Raw genomic sequence first — 23,132 nt, 5'->3', positions numbered from 1 at the left:
AGTTGTCTAGAGGACTAACTAAATTCTACACCTCTCTATGCTGCCATCTTGCCCTGTCTCACCTCACTGGGATCTTTTGATAAACTGTTACCCAATATAGTGAGGGCACTCAGTGAGAGGAACTCACTGAGGCAAAAGGAGGTAATGAATATACTCAAAAAGCCACAGAACGTCAGACAGAATCTCCACAGTTTCAGGTTTTTTAACAGGTAAGTCAGGAAATTTGTTTTGCTTGGAATTTCATGGACTGTGTAAAAATAAAGCTCGGTAGAAAAAGATCAAGGGGAGATGTCTGAAAAGGTCACAGGTTGGAATAAGTTGGCCCTCTGTAGTAGTCTGAGCAAGCAAAACCCTGTAGGGGCCTCGGGTAGATTAAATTTTTACCACCAATTCTTTGCTCCTCCATGAATCCATGCCCTATTTATGCTAAGGTAACTTTTCAGTTTCTCTCACTAAAGGCCAAAAGTCTATGTCTTGACCTTGGGCTCAGCTGTGTACTTTCCTTTGGCCAAAGGATTGTGGATGGAAGTCACATGTGTCTTTTCTAAACATCACGCCTTCCAGGGCCCCATGTCCTTCCCTTGCCCTCTGTGATTCTGCACGGCCATGGGAATACCTATCAGGCAGCGCTGCCCCTCGAGCCCCCAAATGAACATGCTTGGGAAAAACCCCTGCCCCCGCCCCCACCATCCCAAGCCAGCATCCAGGCCTACAGCCCGACACAGGCCAAGTCAACTAGAGCACACCATACTATTTTTGCAACTTTTCTGTAAGTCTAAGATTATTTTAAAATAAAAAGGTAGAAAGAATTAACAGACACACAGCCACATACCAGTTTTCAGGATTCAGATTCCTGTATGCTAAATAAAATCTTGTTTATTTAAGACTGTACTTAGAATCTACAACAGTTGAATTGGGTAAAACCAGTTTCCTCAGTCCCATGGTACCATTCTATTTGTTCTTACTTAGTATTTCTTCCATTTTCAATGTTTCACCAAATTAAAAAATACACCAAAAAAAGAATAGTAGTAACAAATTATGTAATTTTCTATGCAATACTTTTCATAATGTCACTTTCACCATAATGCTCAAAGCCACACAATTCTTGCTAGATATTAAAGGAGAGGCCACCACTTTTTAGTCTGTATTATCTCTTAGCAATTTTATCTTTAGAAAGAATAAATTAATGAGCGTCCCAGATTGCTAATGTTGCCATTATGCAAAATACCAGAAATGGATTGGCTTTTATAAAGGGGGCTTATTTGGTTGCAAAGTTACAGTCTTAAGACCATAAAGTGTCCAAGGTAAGGCATCAACAATAGGGTACCTTCACTGGAGAAAGGCCATTGGCATCTGGAAAACCTCTGTTAGATGGGAAGGCACATGGCTGGTGTCTGCTTGTTCCTAGGTAGCGTTTCAAAACGGCATTCTCCAAAATGTCAGTATCAGCTTTCAATGACCATCTTCAAAATGTCTCTGTAAGCTGCAGCTCTGAGGTCCTTCTGTTTGTGAGCCCTTTTATAAGATTCCAGTGAATAATCAAGGCCCATATGGAATGGGTGGGGCCACAACTCCATGGAAACATTCCATCAGAGTCACACCCTAACCAAAGGCATCACTCACAGTTGGGTGGGTCACATCTCCATGGAAACAACCCTAATCCCAATATCCCATGAGATTGGATAAAAGATCATGGCTTTTTCTTGGGGGACATAATATATCCAAAACTGGCACAACGAGTTTCATTTCAGAAGTGCGTTTTTATTCTAACAACAGAACCATTAATCAGACTTGTAGAAACCAAAATTAAGAAGTACAATGGGTAAGATCAGCAGGCCATCAGGAAGGCAGCTGTAACACTGACTTCAACCAACATGAAGGAGAAGATTAAGATTATAGTATTTAATATGAAAAATTAGATTAAATTCTGAGAACAATGTTGTACTGATGAATCACAATAAAATAACAAAGGCTGAAATTCTTTCAAAGATGTGGACATTTTTGTTTTAATTCAATTTTGAGATATAGTCTCATACCACACAATCATCCAAAGTGTACAATCAATTGTTCCCAGTATCATTATATACTTGTGCATTCATCACCACAATCAATTTTTGATACAGACTTTTTTTTAATTCAGTTTTATTGAGATATATTCACATACCATACAATCATCCACGGTGTTCAATCAACTGTTCACAGTACCATCTTATATTGTGCATTCATCACCCCTATCTATTTTTGAATATTTTCCATACACCAGAAAGAATCAGAATTAGAATAAAAAATAAAAATAAAAAAAGAACACCCAAATCACACCCCCCCATCCCTCCCTATTTTTCTTTTAGTTTTTGTCCCCATTTTTCTATTCATACATCCATACGCTGGATAAAGGGAGTGTGATCCACAAGGTTTTCACAATCACACTGTCACGCCTTGTAAACTATATTGTTATACAGTTGTCTTCAAGAGTCAAGGCTACTGGGTTGGAGTTTGGTAGATTCAGGTATTTATTTCTAGCTATTCCAATATATTAAAATCTAAAAAGTGTTATCTATATAGTGCGTAAGAATGTCCACCAGAGTGACCTCTTGACTCCATTTGAAATCTCTTAGTCACTGAAACTTTATTTTGTTTCATTTCTCTTCCCCCTTTTGGTCAAGAAGATGTTCTCAATCCCATGACGCCGGGTCCAGATTCATCCCCAGGAGTCATATCCTGCGTTGCCAGGGGGATTTACACCCCTGGGAGTCAGGTCCCACATAGGGGGGAGGGCAGTGAGTTCACCTGCCAAGGTGGCTTAGTTAGAGAGAGAGGGCCACATCTGAGCAACAAAGAGGTACTCGGGGGAGACTCTTAGGCACAATTATAAGCAGGTTTAGCCTCTCCTTGCAGCAACAAGCTTCATAGGGGCCAGCCCCAAGACAGAGGGTTCAGCACATCAAGCTGTCAGTCCCCAGTGTTTGATACAGACATTTTTAATGTAGTTATCCTATGGATTGAGACTGTGTTTTAGAGCAGATACAGAATGATTTGAAAGCATACATATTTCCTATTGCAATAAGACATTTGAAATAGCATATCAAATGGATAAATATAATAGTTATTATATTCTCCTGGTTTAAGTAGGAAAACAAAGAAGGTTGTCAAAAGAAACATAATGGCGAAGAATGAATTGTTGGTATATTGGGGCATAAGCTGTATCTTCCCCAACAAAAATCTTGGCTGACAGGGGAGGGAGGAAGGAGCTATGGGGCTAACTCCCTTTCTTTCTTCTGTGGACCACTCCGAACGTAGTTCCAGTTGAGCTCTTTCAGACTTGAGTTTGACCCACCATGTTCTCATCACAGCTCAGAATGAGGCAACAATCAATACAATCTCCCACTCAAAGAGACAGGAGAAAATCTCGGAAAGCTCACCCCAAAGCTCTGGCTCCAATACAGCCTCCCCTATGGACATCGCTCCTGTTGGCAACAACTAACTGAATACGCAAATCTTGAAAACGTTAAGCCTCTAACGAAATTCCACAATTGACTGGGAAGTGGTTACAGAAAAGGTCAAGAAGCTTCCAGGATTGACAAAAAGACCACAAAGAAGGAGGCAGAATGTCCACAATCTATGGTTGAATGAAAAAAGCAACATTAAAGCAGCGTATCAAGAATGAATCCTTTCTTAAACAAAGAGAGGAATGAGGGAGCCATCGTCCTTTCACATTTCTGGTGTTAAGAGGGAAAATAGTATTTCAGCAGTCTGAATTTGTGCAACCCACGAGTCGGGGGTAGGGTGGTAACCGGAAGCCTGTGTACACTGACGTGGCTCAATCAGTGCAGAAACAAATACAAATTGAGTAATTAACACACGCAAAGCACGGATCTGAACATTATCCCCCTTTGAGAACACAGAAATCTGTCTTTTTATTGGCAGATCATAAATCCAACAGGATCATTTAAAACCATGAAAACTAAGGAGCCCAGTCACAGATTCCTACAACGATAAGGGGGGGGAATAAAATGCACTGGACCCCAATAATTAATGAGACAGAACACAGGGCAAATAGGCACTAGCAACAGAAGGGAATTTATTTTTAGCTCAAACATTAGGCCATGTCCTTACAAGCACAATTAAGGCCGGTAACAAGCTGCCAAAATGAAGGAAAGCTTGCCATCGTGGGAGAGAAGCAAGACTATACTCAGACAAGGCCAGCCCAGGGTGACTACTCAGGATTAGAGGGATCAGAAGGCCGCAAGGACCCCACAAACACTGTATGCACACACAACCATAAATTCAGGATCTAAAAGGCATGCACCCAAAATTGTTTTCCAAAACAAAATCTCCCTCCCCTGGGAAAATAAAGAAAGAGTATCACAGCTATGGAGATATGCCTTGCACACAGAAAAAATTACAGACCCATCAATTCAGTCACAGATGTCGATAGCCTCTACAGTGAAATTTTAGGTAAAATAATTAGAAATACAGTCATCTGAAACATTCTCCATTGCTGTTTTGCTTTGAGATGGTAAGGGGGCCATGCTAAAAACATTTTAGCAGAGCATTAAATTCCACCCAAAGCAGTCACTGCCTTGAAAATTATATTAGAATTAGTAAGTCAATGACAAATGCCTGCAGAAATATCCCCCGACGTCACATTGTATTATCAACTCACAAAGAGCAGGTTATAAAAAACAGTGATCCCACTGATATAAAATTACCAACACACATAAATATATGAAGAACGATCATCCAATGCAGCGGGAATATCTGGGTGGTGGGATTTTGGATGATTTTACTTTCGACTATATGGCTTTTATTTTATTTTGTGTCTTATTTTTCTTATCGGACTGCAGGATTCAAACCTCAGCTTTCTGCCTTGTTAGCTGGGAATCTTGCACAAGTTACTTGCCTTCAATTTGCCTCATTGCTCCTCTGTAAATGAAAATAGTAATAGCCCCTCCCTATGAGGGTGGTTGAGAGTATTAAATGTGTTACCACAATAAAGCGCTTAGAACAGCACACGGAACACAGCAGACACTGCGGAAGCACCGGCCAGCAATGGAAGCAGTAACACTGCTGCTGCTAAGCCAGTTATCTGTAGAATTGATTTATTATGCTCTTTCAAAGCAGCTGCAAAGCAACCATTTTGTGGCCAAAAGTAAACAGGGAAGTAAGAAAATCTCTCTGCCCAAGTTTAAACAACAACCCAAAAAGGGGGAAAAAAATTAGCAGATCAGCTACAAGGAACACACAAGTACATAAAGAAGTAAGATCCCTAAATAGACATTTTTTTTTCTCTTGAATGTGTCATCTCATTTCTAGAAGAATCAGCAGGCACAGCTGATTAATACAGTTTAAAGTTTGCTCCAGGCAGTGGCTTCTTGTGTGCAAAAGTCTGTGCTTTCAATTTAGCAGCAAACTGGAAGACATTCTAATGAGGTTAGAATTTGTAGGCAAGAAGATTCATTCTAATTTAAAATAAATCCTTCAAAATGCCTTTATCTACAAATGCTGGAACTTTATTTTTAAACGAGCATTCATAGAAAAAGAAAATTTTATAAACCAACACTTGATTGGTTAGGAGCTGATAATTAAATTATGGTGTATCCTGAACACTGGATTCTTTTCCTCTTGAGAGACAGACAATAAACAGAATCATTAAGTGAATTAAATCATGTATGAGAAGATGGTAAGAGCTGTGGAGAAAACAAAGCAGGGACAGGCAATAGGAAGTGAGTGGAGGAAGGAGGAAACGTCGACAGTTTAAATATTAGGGTATGCACAGGTGACATTTGAACTTGGATCAGACAAGGGAAAATTCAACCAATTTTACTCTAGAGTTATCAGCCCCGATAAGAGTTTTCATCAGGCTGAAAGCTTTCAGTTAAGACGAGGTATGGTTCATTTATCCTGGCCATCACTTCTATTTCAAGAGTATAGACTCTAGTTACACAAATACCCTGTTACAGACACAGTCTGTGTTAGCATTCATTATTTCACTTTTTAAAATCTGAAGACATGAGCTACTTAAATAAATACTTTTCTCCATAAATATCTTCAGCAAATAAAAAGAACTAGCAATGAGAGAGAAGCCATCTATTTCAGGTAACCCAGCATCTGTTTCCCCATTTTCCAGTAAGAGACTCCAGGTTTTCCTTGGAGAACTAAGCCAGTAGGATTCGGGTGGGGCTGATGGCAGCCCCTAGCTCTCGGGGTCTGTCCCTCCCAGTAGAAGCACCCAAACCCCTGAACCCTACAGTGTTGAGTTTGAGCAGTGAGCAAGTGGCCCAAACTGGACCAATGAGAACCCATGCTCTCTCTAAGACACCTGTCACAACACATGGGAACAAAGGGGTTCAACTTCATAGGGTCGCCAACGTGGCAGAAAGTGGGCCTGGAGCTGCTCATAGGGCCACCTGGAGAAGGAGGCCAATGCAGAAGTAAGCTAACAAGAGACATGAATCAAGAGCAATGGGTTCCTTTGACAACCCAACCCTGCATCCAGGTATCCCCTTAGCTTTTTCACATAGCTGGAGAGTACATTTCCTTTTTCTGCTTAAATGATTCCAAGTTGCTTATGTCACTTGGCAACCAATAGAGTCTTGCCTAATACAAAGAGACCTTTGAAAACCTGTCTCCGTATTTTCCCTAGAAAGCCAACGGCGGTGCACACTTACCCGTTCCTGACCCGCAGTGTCCCAGATGAGGAATTTATGAAGTTCATTCCCACAAGGCACTGTTTTGGTCATGAAGGATGCCCTGTAAAAAAGAGTCAACATCTCTATATTACTAATTACCCCCACATTCATTACAAAGATATTTGTCTCAAGCAAGTTAATTTTATGCCTTGGCAGGAGGTCGAACTTCTTATCCCTGCCAACCACCAAGAGGAAAGAAAGGCTGTTAGAGTCACATTACATAAAAGAATATTCTGGATTTTCTGTTAGTCCAATGGAAGGTTTGGGAGGTGGGGAGCAAAGCAGGCATTCAAAAGATCAAGTTCTCCAAAACATTCAGTTTTAATTGTTCTAAGATAATACTCCAACGAGCTCAGGAAAGAATGTAACATGAGATTTTAAAAAAATTTAACATTACAGCAATAAAGAGTGGAAAATGCAGTTGGTAGGTTGGTATGTGAAGGTTTGGGCCTTGTAAAGGCACACAAAGAAAGATTGCCTTGCCTTTTTTCGTTTGCTGATACCAATTCAACACTAGCCATCAACTAGTAGAATTCTATATCCCAATGCCTAACCTACTTCTATAAATGTAAGGTCAAGGATAGGTAACTTATCAAAATTTGTGTCTTCTCTATAAAAAAAGGGAAGGATTTGAAATCCTCAGAAGATGATGAAACACTTTATAACATTATCTTTTTTGCATACTTCCTCCTAATAAGCTTTCTCTTTGTCCTCATGAAAAATGTAAAAAGTCCAATAAAAGGGATTTTTTTTGTGAGATGAAGGTTCCCATTCATTAAAACACAGTAAACATCTCCAATGATGGGGTAACCTAACATTACAAGCCTCCTGATGTGGTAGAATAAGAAGTACATACATCACTCACACGGCATTCTTGCCAAAAATGTTTAATCTGAATTTATTCATGAGGCAACAATCAGGCAAATCTAGGATGTGGAACATTCTACAAAACAACTGACCTAAATGCTTCAAATAAGTCAACGTGATGAAAAACAAAATAAAAGGCAGGGAAATTTTCTGGAAACCAGATTAAGAGAGAGGAAAGAGATAAAACAATATATGAATCTTGACTGGAGGTGGGATTGGAGAAAGAAACAGCTTTAAAAGATATTTTAGAACAACTGGAGAAATCTGCATTTGGACGGTATGTCAGATATTACCATTGCATCAAAATTAATTTTCTAGGTGTAATAATGGTGTCATCATTATGTTCTGATTCTTAGGACTTTTATATTGAAGTTGTTAGGGGTAAAGGGTTGGGATGTTTTCCCTAATTTACCTTTAAATGTTTCAACCCAGTCCACCCAGCCATGCTCCAAGTCCCTGACTCCTGCTTTACTCTACACTGTGAACACTCAGCACTCTTCCCTGCAAGACTTTCTCAACTTCTAATACCTCTCTCAAGAATAAGAGTCAAAATACAGATGTTCTAAATAGAAAACCTTATGTTCCCACAATTCTTTCACTAGACCGCAATCTATATACTTAAACCAAAGGTTAATGATTAAAAAAGGTCTATCAACCCACCATTGCACTGACTGGAAATCCTAAGTATTTTTCTAAGTGATATGACCCAACATTATCAAAACCATGTGTTCCAAGACATTTCGTTCCTTTAAAGTGCTTAAAATGTACATAACATCCCAGACTACAGTAAAAGTGAATATATTTCCATTACAAAAGGAATACGTGTTTCACAAAAAGAAATCCAAAAAAAAGAGAGAGAAAAAAGAAAAGAAGGAAAAAAAAAATAATTGACTATAATTTCATCACCTAGCTATTGTCACTCCTACTAAGTTGGCATATGTTCTTCCAAATTATTTTTATATAATTTTACTCCTTAAATTGATCATACTCCATATAAATTTGTTTTTCCCCCACTCACTATGTCATGGATATCATTCCATTTCTATGAATACAGATCATTACCTAAAATGACTGAATAGTATACACCATGTTATGAATTTATTCATTACCCCACTGATGGACATTTTTGTTATGTATTTTTCACTATTATAACAATAGTTCAATGAATATCCTTGTACTTACATTTTTGTGTCCTTGTACAACTATTTCCTTAAGACAAATTCTTAGAAGTTCTAGGCACTAAGACAAAAAAGATGTCAAACTTGCCCTTTAAAAATTCTCCTCAGACTTAAAAAACAAAGTTTGTATCTAAAACTTTTTAGAAATAGAATCCAGAGTCCCTCACCACCAATCTGAATGGAAAAAGTACTTAGAAAGCCCCACAGTTTCCTCATCTGTGAAGCAGGGCCATAACTACTCTGCATAATATAAAGCATTCCCATGAGGAATGCTTTAGAAATATAGTTGATATACATCATATATAGAGAGGTATGTGTGTGTGGGTATAACATAGACACACTATCTGTCTATCTATCTATCATTTATCTCTATCATCCATCCATCCACCTATCCATCCATTTATCATCTATCTACATCATCCATCTATCACTTGTCTATTCATCCACCCATCATCTACCAATCATTCATCTACCTGTATCATCCATCTATCCATCTACCGATACATTTATTCATCTATCTTCTCTCTACCTATCTCTCCATCCATCTAACTTCTGTTAATCATCTATCTATCCATCCATCCATCTAGCCATCCATCATCTATCATCTTTCTGTATCACCCATCTATTTATCATGTATATATTCATCCATCATCTGTCTATATTATTCATCCTTCTATCACCTATATAGCTAGCCATCTACCCATCAATCTATCATCTATCTATCTTCTATCTATCCATCTATCTATCTATACCTCTCTGTTTCTGTTCCTGATTTCCCCCCACTAGGGAGAAAACTACCAATACTAGAAATAAGGACATGGCAATCATTGTTCCTTTGGTTGTCTGGGTTTATTTCACCACTTGCTCGCTAGCTTTTAATCTCAAGGACCTCAGGCTTTTTTTGTTGTTGTTGTTATAGATTACCTTCCAGGGTGGTGGTGGGGGAGGGGGACATCTGCAATAATGAACTGACTTCATTATCTTTGGTAACCAAAATCTGGCAGAGAAGTAGAAATAGACGCATACACGAGAAGTCCACACAATCTGCTTGAAGAGCAGAGCCAGGATGTTTCAGAGTGAGTCATAGGAGAGGATGGGGATTAACCCTTAACCCTTTCCATGCCAAAACAATGGCCCTTCACAGCCATGGCTTTTTCCCAGTGGTAGTGTGGGAAATAAGAGAGAGCTCCAAGAGTGGACTCGGTGTGAATCCTAAGTTTGTTTCTCACTAGCTGTGTGTACATAAGCAAGTTACCAAACTGCTCCATCCCTTGGAGAGCCCGAAAGGGTGACTGTGCAATAGGTACCTGGGCCAGGGTGCCTGGACAGAAATGTCTACAGGACCAGGCAGGAAACATGAGTGAGTGCAGTGGGCTGGGTGTAAAAGTAAGAATGACAAAAATAACCACGACAGTAAATAGTGGGATCTGTGGTGAGTGGCAAGGACCTACCCAGCCAAACAGAGCTGCTGCTCGTCAGCTCGGCTGGTGACTAGCATGCAAGTTCATGGGCCCAGCACCTCCAACAGACCAATTTTCAAGAGCAGCCAGAAATACAAGTTTATTATGCAAATATCTCCTTCAATATTGGCTTAACATTTTTTAAAACACTGTGCAGGCCAAACAAAACCCAAGTATCAGCCAGATTCCCAGCCCACCAAATCCACCAGCTCTGGCATGAGCATTCATCTTTTTCAAAAAGTATTCCATTTATGCTGTCTTCCAAAAAATCTGTGTATTTCACTTAGAAAGCATTTGTGCTAGGTTGTTTTTTCTGACTCTGGATTTGGAGAGGGATTTGGCAATGTTTCCTCAAAATCCAAGAGAAGAAGAGATATTTTCTTTGAGAGATTTTAAAATTGGGAAATGAAACTCTATCAGGAAAAGACAATACATAAGAATGGAATATAATACTGACTCCAGAAAAAGTGAGGAATGAAGTGGATTGAAAGCAAATAGTATGCAATTTAATACGATAATCATTTAAAATGATGTTTATGAAGACATTTTGAGGTATGAGAAAATGCTTATGTCTGAAATCTAGGGGAAGGAATGGAATTCGAAATCCTATACACACATTTTTAAAAAATAATACCTAAAGCTGGAATATTTAATGACAAGAAATTCACAGTATAATGTTGAATGAAAAAAAGATACCACTTTATTTATTTCCTGTGGTTTGATTTGTATTTACATCTACTTATTCCCTGCCATGAATTTTCTCAGTCATCATCTGCTGATACAGACCATCTCTCTGGTTCTCATCAATCCTACAAGGTTCCCAAAATATATGGGCACATTTTTTTCCCTTCTGAAGGTAAACACCACTTTGCTCTCTGCCAAGAGCATTCTATCTGCAGGGTGAAAAATAAGTGAGGCTGAATTCTAAAAGAGCGAAAAGAGCAAGCACCTGCCAAATGGTACAGCAAAAGCACATTGGCCGAAGAATCCACAGAAGGGGAAGAGGTAACAGAAGGGCTCTCTGACATTCCAAACTCAGGGTCTCAGGACTGAGCAAGCTACCTCCGCCCTTCCCCAAGTCAAGAAGAGAGGAAAGGCTGGCATTAGATCAATCCAGAAATGAAAACGCGGTCGGCTCCGCAAATGTCCAGAAGACTCTGATGAGTGGACAGCATTTTCCAAGCATTTCCTCGGCAGGCAAGTTAAAGCAGACCCTCTGGGGAGTTGTCCTGCGTCTCATCTTCCATCTGGAAATGAAGTGGACACGATCTGCAGAATAATGCCCTTGCAAATAAGGAAATGGCCTCAGGCTGCAGCATGAGGAAGGTTGGCTTGGAAAAAAACAGTATTGACAGGGACAAAGAGCCAAGACACATTGCTTGGAAGTCCCTGATTCTCTGCTCTGTCAAAGTCATGGCAGTTGGGATCGGCTGGGATGAAAACTGTGGCCCAGCCCGAAGGCTCTGGCACGGACAAGGTGACCGCTCTGAGTTCTCTGAAAGGACAAAAGGCAAAGGAGAATAATGTGCGGGAGCTTACCCAATAGTAGGGCTGATATTGTGGTCAAAGTGATCCTGGACGAATCGGCACACGATGCTGGATTTCCCCACCCCGGTATCCTGAAAAGGAAAGAGGACACACCGTGAAGTTCAAAGTGCCAAACTCTGACCTGATACAAACATAGGATGGAAGGATAAGAATGATTATTTCTGGTTGGTGGGATGGGTGGAGGGAGAGGGGGTCTCCTTCTATTTCCAGCCAGTGTTTTCTATTATGAAAATGTATCTCTTTCTTAGAAAGACAAGAGGTATGTAAAAATGGGTTTTAGGAACATGCATCACTTATATACAATAATTAACCTAGAACTAGCATGCTCACAATACACGGATTTCCAGAAATTTGGAGATTTTTGGACAGGCATAAAGAAGAAATAGGAAACACACCATATTCTTTTGACAGAAATAGAAATGATTTTGTTTAAAACTTTAGTCCTCCAAAAATACATAATCTATTTTTTTAGGTATCACCCTACAAGGCCTAAGAATTGGAATTTCTACATTTCTAACACTTTCTCTTTAGCATCTAAGGACTGCATAACAACCTCCAGTTTTGTTTGATTATATAAAGCTCCCATCTTGGATCTTTCTCTATTGAATAATTCTTTAAAGCTGATTAGGACAGAGGTGCAGTTACGCATTGGAAATTGAAGACGTGCTTATATTCACTCCCTTCTAAAACCCTCATAAAATGGTTTAAGGAATAAAGGGTCAAAGAGATGGGGTAAAGAGAACATCAGACAAGCAACATCAATAAAAGCCAAGAGGATGAAAAGTTGTCGGAAGACTGGTAACTGAGAAAGAAGAAACTGAAGGTCCAGTGAGAGAAGCCAAGGAGAAGCAAGTCCCTTTATGCCACAGAACCCCACAAAATATCAAGAGCTGGATGGCAAGGATGAAAACAGGGTCAGCAGAAAGGTTGCACAAAAACATACCCTTGGGGTCCCGGGCCCCCATGGTCAGGGACACAGCCTCTGGACCTCCAGGAGGAGATGGAGGTTCACTGTCCCGGAAACTGAGTCAGATAAGGGCTGGGTGTGAGGTCATCGGGCACAGCTAAGGGAGGGGTGAGGGGCTATTCTGAAAACAGGTCAGAGAACGGGGCTATAAGTATCAGGGTTGAGGCTGCCACATCCAGCCCCCAAGCATCTCCCAGATGGTCAGGGTGGGCAGCCCCGAGGAGGGTGAACCGGACAGAGGAAGGGAAGATTCCTCTCTGGGTAAGAGAAAAAAGACTGACAGATCCTGACTTTGGGGTCCCCAAATAAAGACCCGGATGCACCAATCAAGCCCAGTGCAAACAGAGTTTCCAATCCATACTCTACTCTTTCGCTTTTAAAATTAAATCCACAGCTAAGAAGTACAGAGAGCAGAAGGCTATTTTAAAAGGTCATTCAGAGACTAAGGCCGACCTCTTAGAAATTAAAAATGTGGTGGCAGAAATTTAAATTTCAGAGTAAGAGTTAAAAGGTAAAGTCGGGAAATTGCCTACAAAGTGGAACAAATTAGAAGGTGGCAACTGCCCTCGGTTGCTAAGAGCTGCTCCCGGGAGAGAGGGAAGGCAAGGGGCAGGAAGGTGGCAAAGCAGAGGCAGAGAAGTCATCGTCAACACACCCTCTCCGTGAAAGCATCACGGAGACATTTTGAGCCCTAAAAGGGAAAGGGAAACAAGACCAAATTATTTAGCCCAGGAAGGAAAAAATAGTGTTACGGTTCTTTTCTACTAAAGGTGCAAGTTGAAAAATCCCAAAGATCAAGGAGAAAAAGCAACTCGGAGAGATGTGTTTTTCTTTAGATGCTGGAATCGGAAAGGAGATCTGAAAAACCAACTGGCAAGCTGAATTATTTTGATGCCATCTCACAAAGGGACCTAGTCTTGGGGTACTTATCAGATTCAGAAAATTTCAAATCCCAGTGACAGAGGCTTTCATTTTGGCTCTGGAGCCAGAATAAAACACTGCAAAAAGCTGTTTATCCACAGTGTGCAAAATCGATGCCTGGATGACAGAATGAAATCATCAGCTCAGAAGATTCCAGATCGATGCCCCTGCTATTTCTGAGCTTCCTCTTTGGTATAGATTCCAGCTAATGATCCTGCACGGTCCCCCAAACCATGGCTCAGTTCTTTCTCATCTCAATTGCTTTAGAAATCCTCTGTGATCGGGGCCCTTACCACCCTTCAGTCTGTACAATCCCGTAGAAATCTGAAACAGAGGAACTGTGGCACCCTACCGCGCCCTTGAAGATAAAGGAAATGCCCTTGGGGCAACACTGTTTTCCACAAACTGTCCAGTAGGCAAACCAGGGGCCTCTCCCCAACAGTGACTGAGCTAATTTTTATTTTTACGCCACCAAGTTCATGGGGTGCTACCCCCAGCCCATAGAGAGCGTTCACATTTATTTTCCCACGAGAAATGCTAATGGGCTAACTAACCCTGTCCTCTGTTCCAGCACCCAGGGGAGCCGTTCACATCAGGCAAACCAGGCCCGTTGTGCACGAGCCCTCTCCTGGGAACTTGCCTCTGTCCCTCTCAGGTCTCGCTTCTTGATCCCGGTTTAGGAATTTTCTTTCTCAGCCCTTCTGCTCATTCATTCTTCATTCACCCACAAGCATCTGCTTCCACCTGCTGCACTAGATGTGGCTGACAGCATCCCCACTGCCCAGGGCCCAGGTGCCTGGCACAGGTAGAGGTGGGGAGACTGTTCCACCTGGGGCTGCTTTCCGGCATCCTCAGTTGATACCCAGGTCCACCTGGAGCCCCCAGCTCAGAAATCCCACCCCTCTCCTGTGCCTCGAGCTCACCCCAGCCCGAGAGGTCCCTCTTCCTTCAGCTCTATGGTGCCACTCTCTCGGCCCCCCTTGTACCCTGGGGGTATAGAGTTTTTGACCAGACTGTACACCCCACCATCTGCACTGGGAAGCACTATTTTGGCAGCTACCATTTTGGCATCTATCATTCACTCTACCCAAGGACTCTACTAAGAACAATGGGCCCCCAAACCCCCAAAGCAGCCCATCCCGTCCTGCAAGGCCAAACCTCAAAAGGCCCTTGAAGAGGAAATATTAGAAGGTCACCTTAAAATTATTCAGCTGTACTCATTGTTCTGCAAATGACTCAAGTGAAAATGCCAGCCTTTCTGAATAAAACAGCAATGCCTGAGGGAATTTAGATTTAACTATTAATTCTTCAGCCAAATGCTTTTCGTTTTATTTGCTTGTTTGTTTTGTTTTGTTTTAGAATTTAACCCTAGACATTTTCCTGTCTTAGACGTTTAGTAGTAAAAAAATAACAGAAGCGACAGGGAAACTTCTAGTTTGGCTCAGAAAAGGAAATGTTCTTACAAAGGACTGTACCAAACTGCCCCCAAGGGTATGTATTTTTTGAGCGCTAAAGTTTTGAACAAAATTAACTCTACTTCTATCAAAACAATGTGGAGTGTTAACCACACTTATTTTCTGGACCCCTCTAAAAATCGCCAAATTTTTGGCCCGGCGGCTTTGGGACAGACAGTTCCCTACTGCCCTGGAACAGCCGAACGGCTGCAGTTCCGCGACCGGCCACCAGGGGAGGCCCTGCACCAGGTTTGCGGGGCCGTGGGTCCGGAGTGGCGAGCAGCCAGCAGACAGGCAATTTTCACGCATCATTAGTCAGCTCTGTGATTTCCTTTTCCTGATGGAATCTCCTTTGGGCTGTGGCACCCATAAACAAGCAAGGACAACGCCAGGTGAAGCATGAGCACCATCCGTGAAAGCAGAAAGGTGAATGCAGGAGAAGAGATTAAAGCCTCCCAGAGAAGACATGTGTCTGCTAAAAATCACGGGGTCCCGTCATGCTCAGAGGCCACTGTGTTTTTCATAGACTTGGCCTGATGGAAACTCACATGGGCACTTAGTTTTCCGTTTCATAAGCTTCTCGTCACAGCCCCTCTTGTCTGATGCCCTGGTTTTACAGAACAGGAAACTGCATAAGACTTGCTCAAAGTTGCAGGGCTGGTTGGGAACCAGAACCAAGTTTTCAGCGTCCTCTTAAGGCTCTCACCATTTAAATTCCCCTCTCTGCCCAATGTAAGCTTCTCTATTTTAAAAAAGTCAGTTTTCTAGAACTCTCAATGAATATTTTATTATAGCTCTCTAGCTGCACGCTGTACTGCACAAATTGCTCAGTAGAGTAGTGGACTCTGGATCTTTCTGTCTGCTGTGGTTTTGCCGGTGATGAAAAGGGAGCATCCCACTGACGGCCGAGCGCGTTCGATTAAAGCCAACTCTGATTCCACACACCAGGAACAAAGTGGAGTCCTCGTCTCCCTTGGGATCATCGATGGTTCCTTCTCATTTGTGTGACCGACAGAAATGTGCTGATGCCAAGCAATTAATTCCATCTGCTTATTCAGAAATGGATCCCCCATTTGACATTCTGCCATGTAAGTAATTATTTTGTGCTAAAAATACAATTCTGAGAACCACTTACTCTGAGATGGCAATCTTTGCTGTTTGAATGTCACATCTATTAATCATACTGCAATCTGTAATTGTGAAATCACAAACCAAAAGCTTTAGGCTGCTGTCAAGTAAAACTCTAGGCGCCACCAATCTGCAGAAATCAAGATGCAAGTACTCAGTCCACTCCTGGGCTGTTATATATAACCGCCTACAAATAGCGTTTCCTACTCTCTAGATAAGACATGGTGAATCCTCAGAAAATATGTTAACACTCCCTCATCCTGCTCTCCTAGCAGATGCCACTGATCAATTCAGGACACATTATTTCATTTATATGATTGAATCTGAAAAGGGTCTCAAGATCCTTGTCAACCCAGCTCTGCAGAGAAGCACCAATAATCGATCACGGCATGCTCCAGCAAAGAAATCACTGTCCTGCTCTGTCATTGTGTTTTCTGAGTGGTTCAACACGCCCCTACCCACTCCTCCACCCCAAACTGACTGAGCATTGGTCTGCAGACAGTTAAAAAACTTTACAGATGGTAAGGATTTTTAGGAAACTTGTAAGGAGTACGCATAGTTGAAAACACTATAAATCAGTATTCCTCTTATGAAGAGGCTGTTACAAACTAAAACAAAACCCACAGACTTAATAATTGCATTCCTAGGAATGCAGTTAAGAGAAAAATTGACATCTAGAAGTATAGCACAGTATTATTTATAAAAATAAGAAATGACCAAAATATATTAGCTATATATTAAATTACAGCACATACAGTGATCTTATAAATTTTAATTTCATTCCTATCAGAATATTAAAGTGCTAGAATATGCTGTGCCTATATTAAATCCTATAGAAATGATTCTAAGAATCACATCCCATTTGGGAGAGGCTCCGGCATCTTCCTCCAGCCTAGGAATCGGAGGTAACCGATTGGGCAAGGATTTGTGCAACTCTTTGTTTGTTTGTTTCATTTATTCATCCATGTATTGGTTGACATGCTTAGATTTTAAGCCTAAAAAAGTCTTAAATGTCTTAAGCATTGATAAGGAGCTAAACAGGGAAATTTAGGAGTGTACAGGCAAGTGGATGGAGAAAAAATAAGGAGAGAAAGCAGGCAGAACCATGGGATGGTTTGGATTCTTTTGACCTCAGAAGTGAGGAAGGCCAAGAACACTGTAGAAATCTGACCAAGTAGAGGCACAGGAACGCATCATTCCCACCATTTTTGGGTGGGAACAGCCTTCCAGGGAGAAAAATCATGGGCAAGAGAAGTGAACGGTCAGTCACAAGAGGCCCACATGGCTGCTTGGCTCCACCAAGGGGGAGATGGAGGGTGTGCTGGGCTGAATTCTAGACCCCAATGAACACTTGCTCTTAATCTTAATCCACATGGGGTGAACCCACTGTAAATAGGACCTCTTGAAGATGTTATTTGTAGGTAAGGTGTGGGCCACCTACAACTAGTAAAGGCAGAGTGAAGGCTCAGACTTGGTTTTCTGCACATCCACTGCTCTGTTCACTCGCCAAAGCACATCCCTCCGGAAGGTATGCACACACACACTTATTCATTCATTCAGTGCCTAGAAGGACGGGGGATAAAAAGAACAAGCCTTGATTCCTGCAGGAAGCTCACTTACAGATCAGACTTGAACTTTACAAAGGGATCAAAGGCAGGGGGGTTGGAGAGTAAATGACTGAAATAAAGAGACGAGCCACCCCCCACATGTCAACTGGATGGCTGGTGGCCGTGTTCCAAAAGTGCCTTCATGGGCTAATCACTTGACACTCGAAATTGCATTTTCCATTGAAACCATGCTGTAAATAAATCATGATTGTTTCCCAAATTTGACCCTGAACTATAGCACTCTCCAGTGGATCTTGAGATCCATTTATGAAATTGTTTCCACAGGAAAACTTATTCTAGTTTCAAAGTGAGGATTTCAGGCAGCACAAACCAGAGCACCCCATGTCTTTAGTGAAAGCTGAATGCTCTGGATTGTAAGGAGATCTTCAGTGAACAAATGCTGTAATGGATTTAGGCTCCAGGGATATTGCTAATAACATAAATCCTTCATAGGAGCAGGGGTGAGTACAAAAATAATATTGACAACACTAATAGCTGACACTTATTGAGCACATAAAAAGTACCAGGCAGCAAGCTAGGCACTTTACATGGAAACATATCATATTCTCTCTTCAAATAGTGCTTCTGCTCCATTGCCTTTTTTCTATTCTTCTAGGACACTGATTATGCTTGTGTTAAACATTTTCAACTTCATCACAGATCTCTCATATTCTTTTCCATCTTTTTGATTTTCTGAGTTTCACAGTGGAGATTTTCTTCTCATCTAACTCCCAGTTCTCTCTTCACACCTCTCAAAATTTACCAAAGTCAAGCCATAAAATTCTGTATCTAGTGTTTCTTCAATTTTTCAAAAATAGAGACAATTTTCTGGATTTTTAAAAATTCACTTATAAATATTACACAGTATGGGACATTCTGGACAGCTGTGTAAAGAGTGGGGGTGCCTGGAGACAGGGGGACAGGAGGACAGTGGTGTGGGAAACTGGGGGCCTAGATTAATAACTTAGCCCTCCTCCCCAACACAGTGGAATCCACTGTGTAAAGTACTTTCCTGGGCATAACTTGATTTGATTCTCAGAAAAACCCCATTAGGCGAGTATTGATGTCATCATTTTCGATAAGGAAATTAGAGCGTAGAGAGTGAAAGTGACCTGTCGAAGGACACATGTGTCAAAGCCAGGATTCTGTCTCAGATCTTCTCGGACCCTCAGATGAATGTTTAAAAAGCCCAGGTGGTCAGGGTTCCGGATGTCACCACCCCAAAGAAACTGATTCAAGTAAAAAAATATGCATGATATTAAGAAATAACATCCCTTTCCTACCACTGTTCAATGTGTTGGCCTCTCATGTTTCCAGAGGCAGCAGAACTGGAGGAATTCCCAGGTCCAGCCACCTTTCCGTCCAGCCATCCTTCCGCTCCTCCACCCCACTGGTGACAAAGGGGCACCACCCTGCCAAGCATTAGGAAACCCAGAGACACCCACTGAAAACCCCAGGGCCAGCTCTCCAATACACACGACCTCATCATCACCATCTCTCCTCCCACACTTTTCAGATAAGTTAATGAAGGCAAAGAAGAAGGAAGATGATCTTTACATGGGGAGGGAGAGCAAGTTCCCTGCTTTCCTACAATAGGCCCACAGCTGCTTGGGCCTTTCAGAGATCAGTTTGTCCCAAACCCAGACTCTGCATAGCTAAGCAGAAATTTCAGTTTGTCTGATGAGTCTTAGAAGGTGTTACCTTAACTGTTAAAAAAAAAATGTTAATGCAGTGTTTCACTTAAATCACACTTCCTGCCCAAAGAACCCGCTGTTCTGTGGCCGCCCTGTTTTCTTCACAGGCAGCACGTGTGTGGGGTCTTGGTTAGGCAAGACGGGGTGTCAATGCCAAGGACACGGGCTCCCCACTTCCTGGAGGAGAACTCCTCTGGCTGCATGAAATAACAGGACCTATGGAGGCCCTGTGCTCCAAACCCTGGATTTTTATCGTTATATTCTGGAATTTTTTACAAAACACTGTTCAGGATTCCTTAGTTTGCAGATCTAGCAAATAAGGATAAATAATGATCATAATCGTGGTAGGCAGCATCTGAAAGAGCCCCACTTGATCCCCACCTCCAGGTATCTACACCCCGTGAGTGGGGCTTGAACCTAAGGACTTCTGGGTCTAAAAAACAGAATAGAACAGAAGGGATGGGATGCAACTGCCATGGTTAAGTGACCAAAGACAGTGTCGGCCTCTTTCTCACCCTCCCTCTGTGGCCCCCTCATTGTCGGGGACACCGACTTCCATGTATGGAGAGGACATAGGCAAGAAAGCAAGAGAGGCCTCTGGTCAGCAGCTGGCAACGGGCTACAAAGAACTGCACTGGGGGGTGCCATAGATGAATCTTGCGATGATGGCAGCCCCAGCCAACACCCCAACTGCAACCTTATAGGAGACCCCAAACCAGAGACCCTCTGGGCCACCCCCAGATTCCTGACCCACCGAAACCATGAGCTGATAAATGCCTGTTGTTTAAAGTCTCTACATTTTGGGGTGATTTGTTACATAGCAATATAGCTGATACAGATTTAATGGCTGACATCTATTAAGCCCTGACTCTGTACCCGTTTATTATTCAATCTATGCAACTGCCTTATTGAATTATTCCCATTTTACAGATTTGGAAATGAAGGTTTAGGGCAGGTCAGTAGGATTCAAACACGTATAGGCTGTCTCTAGGCCTGGCTCTGAAGCATGAGGTCCTCTAGAGCTTTTCACCTCCAGATAGAACATTCCTTTCCTTTCTACAATGCACAAGCATCCACTGCGTGCCTACCAGGTGCTGGGTACTGCAGGCATCACCTATAAAGACGATTAAAACAGCCCCCAAGTGAAAACAAGTCAAGGGCACACAGCACATTGGTGTCAGCATCCACTGAAAAGAAGTGTGTGAGGAGACAGAAAGAGCGAACCCCAGAGCAGAGAGAAGGAGGAGAGTGGTCCAGGCAGCCTTCCCGACAGCAGTGTTTGAGCCATATCTCAAAGGCTGAGCTGGCACTTGCCAAGTAGCAAAGGGGACAAGGGCACCTCAAGCAGAGTAGGAGCAAACCCAAAGTAAGGTAAGGTGTTAAGGGGCTGGGGTGCCTGGGGGAGGTGAAGCAGTCAGGTTAGGTAAGGCCCACAGCTGGGGGACAAAGGGAATGGTCCGGAAGTGTAGCAGTAGTTACACTGTAAAGGGCTGGTGTATGTGTCGCTTGCTCCTGCAAGACGTGGGGCATAACTGGATTATTTTTTTTTCCCCTGAGAAAATAAGAAATTCCCAGGAGTGCCTGATAAATGGCAGATCTTAAGGAAATAGTCATTCCAAATTAGTTTTTAGCCCCAATTACAAGTGTCATGCTACTACATGGATGAACTGTGAAGACATGTTTATTGAGTGAAATAGGTCAGATTCCAAGGGACAGCTAATGTATGATTCTTCTTATACAAAATAGCTAGAATAGGCAAATTCATAGAGACAGAAAGTAGGGTACAGGTTACCAGGGGCAGGGGCATGGGAAATGGGGAGCTACTGCATAATGGGTATGCAGTTTCTGTCTGGGGGGTGACACAGTTCTGGTAATGGAAGGTGGTAAGAGTCAGGCAACACTGTGATGTGGTTTTTCCCATGGAAGGTTCTGCTTGGGAGTGCCTGAGATGGGGAAGTTCATGTTGTATATACGTTCTCATAATTTAAAAAAAGAAAAAGAGTAACTAAGGAGATAATAACAATTATTTATAATGCATTATCCTGGATGGGATCTAATAATGGAGGAGAAAAGGCCCCAAAGGACATTTTTGGGACTTATGGAAATATTGGAATATAGGCTGAAAGCTTTATATCAACATTAAAGTTCTTGAATTTGATAACTGCATTTAAGGCGGTTACATAAGTGAATTTCCTTGTTCTTAGGAAATGTGCATGGATGTATTATGTGTTCAAGGGGGATGAATGTATACAATCTACACTCAAATGTTTAGAAGATAAATAGCTATAGATGGATGGGTGGGTGGGTAGATGAATGGATAAATAGATTAGATAGAGATAGAGAGATAGATAGATAGATAGATAGATAGATAGATAGATAGATAGATAGATAGACAGAGCAAATGTGGCAAAAGTTTAAAATACCTGGCAGTATGTTGAAGTTCTCTGTATGGGTTTTGTCTTATTTTTACAACTGTCCTGTAAGTCTGAAATTATTTCAAAATTAAAAGTTTAAGAAGAAATAACTGGGTGTGATGTGTTTTGGAAATGCCATCCCCACATAGCATTATTTTGATGTTCTTGCCCTGTAAGCATAGAGGCTGCCTGGGATGGATGAGGAGGGCAAAGTCTTCCAGGCTTAGAGATTCTGCTCCAGTTGTAGCCACTTTGAATATTTGTACACGATTCCATTCTACAGGCTGTGAGAAAGGAAAGCTTTTACATGGCTTTAACTGAACAAAACCTTTCCAGAGTAATTTAAGCACCAACGATAAACCTAAAGCAAACCAATGAAGTTAGTGTGGATAAAGAACTACAACGTAAAGCGATAATTCCATCTTAAGAGTAAACCTCCAGGGAAGATATCACAGCCTCCCAGATCAGGAAGCAGAGAATTGGAGAGTTGGAAATTTGCTTTTATGATCTTACTCTAGACATTTCAGAATTGCTTTGAGTAATGTTAACGCAGCTCCCTGTGAAGTGTTGTGTCATTTTATTAAGCACCTTTTCATTTCATCATGAAAATCCTCCTTCATTTGCTATCATTCCACCCACTGAGACTCAGCGGGGAGCAAAGAGGGTGGGGGAGCTGCTTTCACTTCTCCCACCTCCCATCTACCCCCCATCCACATCTCTGGGATATGGGACATATGAGCCGTGGCAAGACACTCTGGGGTCCAGCAAGCCAAACAACCAACTGTCCACACCCCCCAGCAGACTGGCCACGTCTGGGGTTAACGTGGGAGGATCTGAAGCAGACGGGGATAGAAAAGGACCTGCATGTCATCATCCCTCAGTTTTCCTAGTTCATAAGATTGTTCTAAAGACAAGCTAACGCAATTGATGCTAAAGCACTCTGGAGTCAGCGAGTAAGGCGAAACAATGACCCACCATTACCCGCCGTGCTCCTTCCCTAGGATGTGCTTCTCCGGGGACCACCTTGGGCTGAGGGGTCCCCCTGCCACATGTCCACCCTTCCACCCCCCACGTTGGACCAGGGGCTTCTGAAGCCAACAGGATCCTGATCACCGATATATCACGGCCACAGCATCCAGAGGGTCACGCGGGGTGCCTGGTTCACTCCAAGGATTTGGGGTTATTGCCATTATTTCTATCACAAA

General features: G+C 42.0%; 1 protein-coding gene across 1 annotated transcript in view; it reads right to left on the bottom strand.

Moving 5' to 3' along the window:
- Positions 1–23,132, bottom strand: part of RAB31 (RAB31, member RAS oncogene family) — a 148,908-nt gene that overhangs the window by 78,745 nt on the left and 47,031 nt on the right. Inside the window, exons 2-3 of the mRNA XM_037806252.1 lie at positions 11,734–11,813; positions 6,669–6,750 (exon numbers count right to left, since the gene is read on the bottom strand). Coding sequence (XP_037662180.1) covers positions 6,669–6,750; positions 11,734–11,813 — 162 coding nt within the window. The remainder of the gene's footprint in view (positions 1–6,668; positions 6,751–11,733; positions 11,814–23,132) is intronic.

Source organism: Choloepus didactylus, chromosome 16 (assembly GCF_015220235.1).
Source record: "Choloepus didactylus isolate mChoDid1 chromosome 16, mChoDid1.pri, whole genome shotgun sequence".
Lineage (NCBI taxonomy): Eukaryota > Metazoa > Chordata > Mammalia > Pilosa > Megalonychidae > Choloepus > Choloepus didactylus.
This window is presented reverse-complemented; position numbering and strand designations above follow the sequence as displayed.